The 10,445-nt window shown below is 41.7% G+C and overlaps 1 protein-coding gene across 1 annotated transcript in view; it reads left to right on the forward strand.

Annotated features, from left to right (window-relative positions):
- tdrd12 (tudor domain containing 12) overlaps positions 1 to 10,445 on the forward strand; it is a 29,272-nt gene that overhangs the window by 8,939 nt on the left and 9,888 nt on the right. The window contains exons 7-21 of the mRNA XM_020617529.1: positions 2,460 to 2,619; positions 3,344 to 3,408; positions 3,498 to 3,604; positions 5,095 to 5,160; positions 5,281 to 5,332; positions 6,120 to 6,184; positions 6,391 to 6,441; positions 6,588 to 6,659; positions 6,991 to 7,053; positions 7,328 to 7,388; positions 7,714 to 7,821; positions 8,794 to 8,979; positions 9,069 to 9,222; positions 9,358 to 9,485; positions 10,277 to 10,441. Coding sequence (XP_020473185.1) covers positions 2,460 to 2,619; positions 3,344 to 3,408; positions 3,498 to 3,604; positions 5,095 to 5,160; positions 5,281 to 5,332; positions 6,120 to 6,184; positions 6,391 to 6,441; positions 6,588 to 6,659; positions 6,991 to 7,053; positions 7,328 to 7,388; positions 7,714 to 7,821; positions 8,794 to 8,979; positions 9,069 to 9,222; positions 9,358 to 9,485; positions 10,277 to 10,441 — 1,503 coding nt within the window. The remainder of the gene's footprint in view (positions 1 to 2,459; positions 2,620 to 3,343; positions 3,409 to 3,497; positions 3,605 to 5,094; positions 5,161 to 5,280; positions 5,333 to 6,119; positions 6,185 to 6,390; positions 6,442 to 6,587; positions 6,660 to 6,990; positions 7,054 to 7,327; positions 7,389 to 7,713; positions 7,822 to 8,793; positions 8,980 to 9,068; positions 9,223 to 9,357; positions 9,486 to 10,276; positions 10,442 to 10,445) is intronic.

Below are 10,445 nucleotides of genomic sequence, written 5' to 3' on the forward strand. Positions count from 1 at the left end.
GCTATGTTGGTTCTTTTATGTTATTTTATTGGTATTTTAATATTGTAGTTGTCACGTTTTTAGATGTTTTGAATTGTATCTTATGTTAAGCACTTTGTTGGCCTCGGCTGTGTTCAAGTGCTTTATACAGTGCCTTGCGAAAGTATTCGGCCCCCTTGAACTTTGCGACCTTTTGCCACATTTCAGGCTTCAAACATAAAGATATAAAACTGTAATTTTTTGTGAAGAATCAACAACAAGTGGGACACAATCATGAAGTGGAACGAAATTTATTGGATATTTCAAACTTTTTTAACAAATAAAAAACTGAATAATTGGGCGTGCAAAATTATTCAGCCCCTTTACTTTCAGTGCAGCAAACTCTCTCCAGAAGTTCAGTGAGGATCTCTGAATGATCCAATGTTGACCTAAATGACTAATGATGATAAATAGAATCCACCTGTGTGTAATCAAGTCTCCGTATAAATGCACCTGCACTGTGATAGTCTCAGAGGTCCGTTTAAAGCGCAGAGAGCATCATGAAGAACAAGGAACACACCAGGCAGGTCCGAGATACTGTTGTGGAGAAGTTTAAAGCCGGATTTGGATACAAAAAGATTTCCCAAGCTTTAAACATCCCAAGGAGCACTGTGCAAGCGATAATATTGAAATGGAAGGAGTATCAGACCACTGCAAATCTACCAAGACCTGGCCGTCCCTCTAAACTTTCAGCTCATACAAGGAGAAGACTGATCAGAGATGCAGCCAAGAGGCCCATGATCACTCTGGATGAACTGCAGAGATCTACAGCTGAGGTGGGAGACTCTGTCCATAGGACAACAATCAGTCGTATACTGCACAAATCTGGCCTTTATGGAAGAGTGGCAAGAAGCAAGCCATTTCTTAAAGATATCCATAAAAAGTGTTGTTTAAAGTTTGCCACAAGCCACCTGGGAGACACACCAAACATGTTGAAGAAGGTGCTCTGGTCAGATGAAACCAAAATCGAACTTTTTGGCAACACTGCAAAACGTTATGTTTGGCGTAAAAGCAGCACAGCTCATCACCCTGAACACACCATCCCCATTGTCAAACATGGTGGTGGCAGCATCATGGTTTGGGCCTGCTTTTCTTCAGCAGGGACAGGGAAGATGGTTAAACTTGATGGGAAGATGGATGGAGCCAAATACAGGACCATTCTGGATGGAAACCTGATGGAGTCTGCAAAAGACCTGAGACTGGGACGGAGATTTGTCTTCCACCAAGACACTGATCCAAAACATAAAGCAAAATCTACAATGGAATGGTTCACAAATAAACATATCTAGGTGTTAGAATGGCCAAGTCAAAGTCCAGACCTGAATCCAATCGAGAATCTGTGGGAAGAACTGAAAACTGCTGTTCACAAACGCTCTCCATCCAACCTCACTGAGCTCGAGCTGTTTTGCAAGGCGGAATGGGCAAAAATTTCAGTCTCTCGATGTGCAAAACTGATAGAGACATACCCCAAGCGACTTACAGCTGTAATCGCAGCAAAAGGTGGCACTACAAAGTATTAACTTAAGGGGGCTGAATAATTTTGCACGCCCAATTTTTCAGTTTTTTATTTGTTAAAAAGTTTGAAATATCCAATAAATTTCGTTCCACTTCATGATTGTGTCCCACTTGTTGTTGATTCTTCACAAAAAATTACAGTTTTATATCTTTGTTTGAAGCCTGAAATGTGGCAAAAGGTCGCAAAGTTCAAGGGGGCCGAATACTTTCGCAAGGCACTGTGTATATATATATACACTCAGGAAAAGTCTTAACAGGTTACTGGTGTTATTGACATCAGGTAAAATCAGACCAGTGATGATATGATTCTTCCATGCTGCACAGTCAGACCTGTGCACCACTGTCATTCACTACAGGTCAGTGGAAGTGTTACAGTTGGGGTGTGTCAGACTTGGTCATACCCCTCCAAAAACCCAGTTATAAACTACTTAATATACCATTATTACTTGCTAAAAAGCAGCCGTTAATAACCATGCAAGTAACAAATGACAAGCTGATAGAAGCTACCAGACAAATTAATGCTGTAATCTGACAGACAGACCTAAGCAGACTTAATCATTCCCATCATAATATAAAAAATCTGTTCTGTCTAACCCCCTCTGAAGTGTCTAGTAGGTGACCTTGGCAGGTGCCTCAGCTCAGTCCGGGCAGCTGTCCAGGTAGATTGATAAGCCTTTCTCTCTGTTGCCTGTTCAAGGGTTAGGGTTAGCTGTCACCACTGCCTGTATTACCCTTGTCGGTCTTGCACACATCAATATTAAGTAAATATCATATAATTAAACATAATGAACAAGGACCAACTTTCATCTTTTCAGCACTACATTATCTAGCACCGAGTTTTTAATAAAGATTAAAGTGTCTTTAGAGAGGAATTTTGATTAAATCTGCAGAAACACAGAACAAACATCTAGGATTTTTCTCCCCAGATTTGTGTGAATGATGACCTGGTGGCCAAGGGGTTTGCATATTACAGCAGCACCAAGTCCACTGATGGCAGCGGCCTGGGTGAGGTGGTCCGCTTTCCTGTTGTGCCCTCCAGCGGTCTACACCAGATTGTCTCCAAGACCTCAAACAAACCACCTTCTGGTAATTGTACAGATTATGTGTTCAGACCAGACTGTGTAAGTTTACACTACATTGGGTGTCTGTGTAAGTTGACACATCCACACGGTGTGTGTGTGTGTGTGTGTAGTCATAAATGTTTGGGCTGAGATGACAGAATTTGTCATGTTGACAGTTGCAGTAATAAAGTGATGCACTGAAAAATGTTCTGATTTTTGACTTTTGAAGTCCATTCTTCACATTAGAAAACACAGCCAACAAAACAGGCCCCAAGCTGTTCTGTTCAGCTGCCAGGTAATAGCAGATTTTATGGAGGTTTTAGTAACTTTTAAGCCTATAATCCCTAAAGTGATCAGAGAGCTGAGAAAACTATCTGCTGAATATCCTGATAGGATCAAAAGCCCTCAGTGGGCCTTGAGGAGGGGAGGCTGTTTTGTCGGCTGTGGTAGTTTTGATTTATTTAATTGCATTTCATGGCTCTTTGTTTTCCTCAGTGTGTATTGAATTTTATTTTATTTTTTTGTTTTTAATTTTCACAGGCCAGAGCTGCTGTATTGTCCCTTTTGATATGATAATAGTAACAAACAGTCCTGTAGCTTTCAGTTGTTGCTGTTACGACGTTCATTTTATTCTTTCCCATACACAGCAGCTGTTGTCAGTTTAGAATCATGTCAGTCATCTGTAAGACAGTCTGAGCTGGTGCTGGCTTTCAGTTCATTCTTTGTTTCTGATCTGGTTTAACCCTCAGTGAGAGTAAACAGTCTGGCTGCACCCAGGGCTGGTGATTTGCTAACAGCACCCTCTCCACCTCAGGTCAGCAGCTAAGTTCACCATGTTACTGCCACTACTGTAGTAAATCTCCATACATCCTGACATCCTGACCTCTGACCTCTCTATGACAGAGCCAAGAACATGAGCAGATGATCTCCAAGGCATATGGCAGGTCAGAGGTCACAGAACAGCCTCCAGGCAGCCAATCAAAGAACAGCTTAGGTGCTGCTGCAGAGAGGTGAGTACACATTGGGCTCATTTTGGCAGTTTACTTTTACGAGATTCAGAAACAGGTGAGCTGGAATCTACTGAACATTATGCAGATGATGCCGCAGTGACAATAAAATGACAGCCTGTCACACTGCTACCCCAGAGGTGGGTCAGTAGTAATACCACAGTTAAAAAAAAATAGGTGTCGTGTATAGAATTAATTCACAGGGAGAATCACTGCAGTGCCAATCATCATTTATTGAACAATATATTGTAATAATGGATTCAGAGGGCGAGACACAGGACCACCTTGATTTTTGGGTCTCTGCAGAGTTTGGAGTTTTTGTCTGTCTTCTGAAGTCCTCACATGCACCCACACGCTCTCTAAGTCTAAGTCTGTCTTATCAGCTCGGCAACTGACTATATAGCTATTTCCCAACTTCCTGCAATTTGTCAGTCTTGACGTCCATCGGGCCCCCACCCTTCTCACTTCTCTATTTTGGGAACCCCCTACAGCCTGTACTGAAAAACAGGAAGCCTGACCCAATGTTCCTGCAGAGGCCCTCACAAAAGAGCAGAGAGTTCATCTCTGACCATACTTCAGATTTAACCTAACTAACATTGGCCTATCAACTATGCTAATAAGTATTAACTATATTAAGTTTGCTTTTACCACTACATAGGCTACCCTGGTAACAGCAGAAGTCCTGAACTCAAAACCTTACACTTAAAATGAACAAAAAAATCTAAGTCTAGAATAGCTCATTTTAATTTCTGCTATGCTTTGTATTGTTAGGTAGCATAATGTATTAGTTGATTTTTATTTTAATATGAATCTGCAAAGTAAGCTAACTAACATAAGTTACTTGTGGGTTAATAAATGTAGGGAGTAAACAGTACAGTATTTGCCTCTGAGATGGAGAGTACAAGTATAAAGTAGCAGAACATTTAATTTGATAACATTAATTGTGCACAACAATTGCAGATAACGGATCATTTTAATAGAAGGAATTTATGGTGCCACCAAAGACACCTTTCATCATCTGAGGGCAGAGACAGGGCAGATGAGACAGTTTCTGTTGAGCACAACTTCACCTTGTGACATTGTCACCAAAGCATTTATCAGTAATACTGTTAGGGGAAAAATATGAACATTTACTGCATGTCCATTTAAGTGGTGCACCTAAAATTTGTGCTGGTGCTCCTTTCAGTAAGGAGCACCAGTGTTGCTAGTAGAAGAAGTTAGTGTGGAGCCCTGCCTGAAATGGTTGACATGGCCACTGTGCCTACAGGGAGTGAAAGTAGAGCGCTGCAGACAAGCTGCCCAGCGGTCGCACACGCTGCCCCACTGTCACACCTCAGCTCTTATAAAAAAGCTGCCGTTCTTTACCACAGGTATCGGTACTAATAAAATGGGGTATTGTTCTGTTTTTAACAGCAGGGTATTGTGACACCTTCCTAGTATTGGAGGACTGTACCACAGTGTATGTAGTTAACTGGCTTGTTTGCATGTTTCAGGGCCTCTTCAGAGGATCCAGACTTGTCTCCATCTGCAGCTCTGACCACAGACCTCAGTCTATTCAGGTGAGAGGTGGTCCAGTATCATACATGACCTCTCATCTGGCTGGCTGACACCAGCAGCATATTTTCTTACCTGACTAGTTGATACTAAGGGAGCATCTCCCCTCATACTCTCTTCCATAGGTCCCTGAAGTCTCTGAATTCCAGCACTGTCTACCAACAGGAGGCTCACAGTGTGAGTTTATTTACAGGGGGGTTCTCTTATGTTATTTTGATGAAATTACAATTCTGTATGATATTGATGTCTTCATGTTAATGTGGCATGGTTCACATGGTCATGAGAAACCTGGAAAGGTCATGAAATGTGAAAGCATTTCCAGGACTGAAAAATATAAATACAAAAATTTTGGAAGAGTCATGAAAATTAGATTTTATCTACAATTTCATGAATGGTTACGGTATTTTCTGTCTGTTACACCCTTTCTATGACAACTTGAGGTTGCAACTAATACATGAGCAATGTAAATTCGCACTGTACCAGGGACATGTAGATTTAATTATGTTTGGTTTCATATGCACAAGTATAGGGCATGACTTGAAAAAGACCAGGACCCGGGATGTGCAAAACGTAGACTGTGTAGCAAGACATTTGACATTTCAAACATGGGAGAACTAGCAATTAATGGCGATATGATCTTGGAGCACATATATGTACAAGTGGCCCAGATCTGATCTGAAAACATCTGATTTGTTCTGTTCACACCTCTGTGGAAACATCAGATCCGCATTACTTGGAGAGAAACGTCGGTGGGGATATGAACATAGCTTGTCTTGCATGTTATACACCTCATTCTCTCTGCCCTTGTTTTCTGTTTGGTTCCATGCTGCCCTATCCATTAAAGACAACGATGCCTAAAAATCTTTATAAAAGAAGACTTGATGCTATCATAGCAAGCAACTTTTCAGCCTTGTCATCTAGACCTAAAACCTAATTTGGTATGGGTTTTTTCCTCCCCCTCCAGGAACTGAATGACTGTCATCCTACAGAGATGACTTCAGTCTGCATCACCTGCACAAAACAGGATGAGTATGCTGCCCCACTTTGACAAATTCAGTTTATAGACTTTTCATTTAATTGACTGCCAGTAACTTATCTCTTTGTTATACTGGGATTATAGAAACAGTTGTTTTACAACAGTTGATTTTACTTGAGTTTGCAGGTGTATATTGCTTCAGCACAAATGCTTTGGTAAGTGTATGTAATTTATTTCCCAAGTATGATTTGTCACACAGATTAACCAGTGAGACGGTAATACCAGAAGAGGATGTATTGCTCTGTATGAGGTGAGGATGCTCGCATGTGACTGGTCAGCGTTTTCTGCTTCACAAGTCACTATAAGTTAATTCAGCCAATTGCTTGGTTCATTCAACTTAAAAGAAAAACAATCAGCCTCAGTAATTAGTCTTGAATTTATTTGTCCTTTCTACAGTGGAAAAAGTGGAGCTGCAAGCTTTGTTGAGAGCAGACAAGTTCACCTGCCAGATGCAGGTGACGAAACAAGGTACAGTAAACATGTCTGTGCAGATTCTCAGTCATCCAGGTCATAGTAAACTGAAAAAACTTAGAAAAAAATCAAGTGGACTAGATTTCTAGGTCGAAGACGTTTCACCTCTCATCCAAGAGGCTTCATCAGTTCTGACTGACTGGTGTTGAGCCGGAGATATTTATCCCCCTCGGTGATGTTTCAGTCCTTTCATGGCCAACAATGTCCCTTAATGACTGAGTCGTTGTAGCCCAGTATCGGTGAGAGTCGTTACCTGTCTTTGAATCCTCCTCTGTCGACAGTTACACAATTACAGTGTAATTTTCCCCACTGTGTGTCTGCTTGTCAGTAGCTCAGAGTCGGGCCCAACAGAGAAGACATGGAGGTGTATCGAGGACTGGGCCTGTGCACGGTGAGCTGTGTATGGGAGAGAAAAAATTCACGACCAGACATGTTGCGTGTTTCCTCTCAGGCTTTGTTCAGCAAAGTTTGTAATAGGATGGGAGTGTTGTTGCTTCCTAAATGGACAGAGTTTGACTGACTTGGTGTTGCACTGTGACGATCAAGTGTTCTCGTAAATTTTTAGTAGGTCGGGGTGTAAAAACAGACTTTTTGTTTTGTTTGTTTTTTTTTTTTTTGTTTGTTTGTTTTTTCAGTACTCGCTTTTCACTTCTGTCTTGTCACAGGCTTTTGGAGTGGTTGAACCCAGGGCGTCTGAATCCCAATCCTCATGCTGCAGATGATGTGGTAGGTTTTCTCAGCAACACCTTTTTATGTCGTTGAGGCTGAAATTAGTTTTTCATGTTGGCTGTCAGTACATAAATGTCTTGGAAAAAAATGGAAGATTGTTTAGTAGAGGTGATGAGTCATGACATGGTCTTGTGATCATTTTTGCCCCATTAATAGCTGTGTGGCATACTGTACACTGTGCACAGTAGAGTGCTTTATGTTTGTGGAGGTGGGGTTTATCTCGGGTAAGGTGGCCTGGTTTTGAAAATTGACCTAAACTCCAGGTGGTGTGGTCTTTCAAGGAAAAATGACAAGACAAGACTGAGATCTTGAACTTTCTCAGGTTGTTCCCAGTGATCCCAGGAGGAGGGGGATTCTGCTGCACACTGCTTTCCCAGTGGACCCCTGCACCAACCTGGATGATGCCCCCATCACAGATGATCTCCGCCGGGTAAACAATAAGGAGCTTGAATTTTGTTGGAGGCTCTTTAGATAAGTAAATCGGAACAAAGTAAATAAATAAGAGAAACTGATGGTAGGAGAATTTAAGCAGTGATGAGAGAAGTGCAACAAGTTGACGGAGTAAATTCACTTAGTAGCCTTTACCTGCAGGGTGAATTGAAAGTAATGTTTTCTGAAAATGTTTTTTTTGTTGAAAGGAATTTTTCAAAAACAGAAACAAAGTGCTGTACAAGAAGAAGAAACTAGTTCAGACTAGTGAATTCCTAAATCAGGTTGTACCATTAACTGTTTGTTCTGTTGCATCATCCAAACAGAGCAGTGTAAACAGGAAGTCTGATATGACCTTAGAAAGGTTTAAAGGGGAAAGTGTTGCATTTAACCTACTTGGCAAGCTTTTGCAAAGATTGGTGTCTTTGTGTATGCAGGCATGCATGGAGAAATGCATGTATAATGAGAGGTCATGTGTGGGGAAATAGTGTAAGTTAGCCTGCCAAACTGCCCTTACATTGTAGCTGAATTTAATCACAGCTACAGTTGTTCCTATTTGTAGTGATGTCAGTTGTTTAGTTCTGGTGACGGCAAATATTAGTTTGAGGTATAACTGAAGCCTGCATGCTAACTTTATTTTACACCATAATAAAAACACCATTTCCATCTGAGTGTCAAATTTCTTATCCACATTCTGTATTTCCTCCTCTGCTGATTGTAAGCAGGTCATATTGCATAGTTAAGATACATCTCCACAAGGATAAGTGTTGGATGTAACTGCTGCAACTGATTCATTACATTTGAAATTAATTTAGATGTAGGTAAACTGTTTATGATGTGTTGCTTTAATGTCAGCATCCCTAGCAAAACAGGCGAGGAATTTATTTTGTTGTGGACAGTGTGTCCAGAAAATGTTTTGCTCATCGTGAAGCCACTTCACCAGAGCTTCATACAGTGACCGGTGTGTTTCCAGGTGTTGCAGAGGAAGCAGTATAGCACTCTCTCACTAGCTGACCGGTACAGCTGGCCAGCTGTGGCTCGAGGAAGTAACACACTCATCGTTTCCCACAGCGCTGACCAGCCACTCAGCTACCTTGCCCCTCTTGTCACCCACATTCTTTATAACTCCATCTTCTGCTCCAACACCTACAACACAGGGGTGAGTTGGAGGGTTTTGGTGTAAGACCTGTTTTCAGAGGATAGTGTTCTTATTTATGGATTTGTGCTTTGTGTTGTATTTGTGTCAAGCCTATAGCGGTGCTACTCTGTCCAGGCTGGGAGAAGGCCCAGATGTTGTATGATCTTTTGGAGGAGATCAAGGTTACCCACGTCCTGCACCCTGTCATCGTGCTGCTGGGTGTTGGCAAAGATGAGGCCAAGTCTGTCAAGATCCCCAAAAATTGTGAGCAAGGCACAGTGTCAGACATCTCTGCCTCCTCGTAGTCAGCTAATGTTATCATTGGAGAATCTCCAGGTGCATTTGTTCTGCATCTGGTAATATCCTAGACTAGGACAGTCATAATTTTCTTTTTACCAGGCCTGCTATTAGTGACCACTCCCTTCAGCCTGGTCCTCCTGCTGTCCTGCCGTTGCTTCATGTTCATGCGTCTGTACCACGTGGTGTTGGACGAGGCCGACCAACTCTTGACTCATGCTGCGGACCAGGTCTGTTCTGTTCTGTTCCCCCAATTTTTTGGAAAATACTGTCTTTTAATGGTAATGCAAAAACAACTGCTACATCAGTTTTACAGAGTGCACTTAGCAGCTAAGAGTTTTAACAGTCCAGTATCTAGCTTGTTTATGTGATTTGGAATTAATGTTGATTTGGCTACAGGTGACGAAATCTTGCAGAAAACTACACAACTTGAAAAAAATACAAAAGTTGCTTTGTGATTTAGTTTTTGTCCAAACAGGAAAAAAATATGTGCATGTTAAATGCTGGGAGGAAGTTCAAAATTTAAAATGACTAAGGTCTGTCTCGATGTTAAAATTTTAGTTAGTCCCTTTTATTTATTTGTCAGAATGTCAATCGTCTTAATCAGCCAGGTGTGTCGGACACACGAGGAATTTGACTCTGGTGCAGCAGCTCTGTGTGTTTACACGGTGCTCTTCCGTAAGGCAACGAGTAGACAAGTAAACAAGAAAAGACAGAGAACAAAATGTTCATGAAAGTGATGGCACGGAGGAAGAAACTGGTCGTCTTGGCGTACAGTGACCTATAGCGCCATCCAGAGGGGAGGAGCTCAAACACTTTGCCTCCAGGGTGTGAGGGGTCTGCAGATATCTTCTCGGCCCTCCTCTTGACCCATGAGATGTACAGGTCCTCCATAGAGGGCAGTCTTTCACTGATGAGCTAGTTATTAATCTGGTTTGGTTACATGAGCCCTTTTTGCTTTTACAAACCTAGAGTTAAGTTTTTCTAAACTTCTTTTAAAACATGAATATTCTTATCTTAGATGGTGACCATCTTGCAGCACTTCCAAAAGGTGACCTTCAGTGAGATAAACGCTTCCTGTCCTAAGCAGCTTATTGCCGTGGCAAAGCGATGGGCTGGTGGCATGGAGGGGTTGGTAGGCACTTACATGCCATCCCCATTCATTCTCATAACCATACCTGAAGAAGCTG

This window comes from Monopterus albus, unplaced genomic scaffold (genome assembly GCF_001952655.1).
Source record: "Monopterus albus unplaced genomic scaffold, M_albus_1.0 scaffold191.1, whole genome shotgun sequence".
Classification (NCBI taxonomy): Eukaryota; Metazoa; Chordata; class Actinopteri; order Synbranchiformes; family Synbranchidae; genus Monopterus; species Monopterus albus.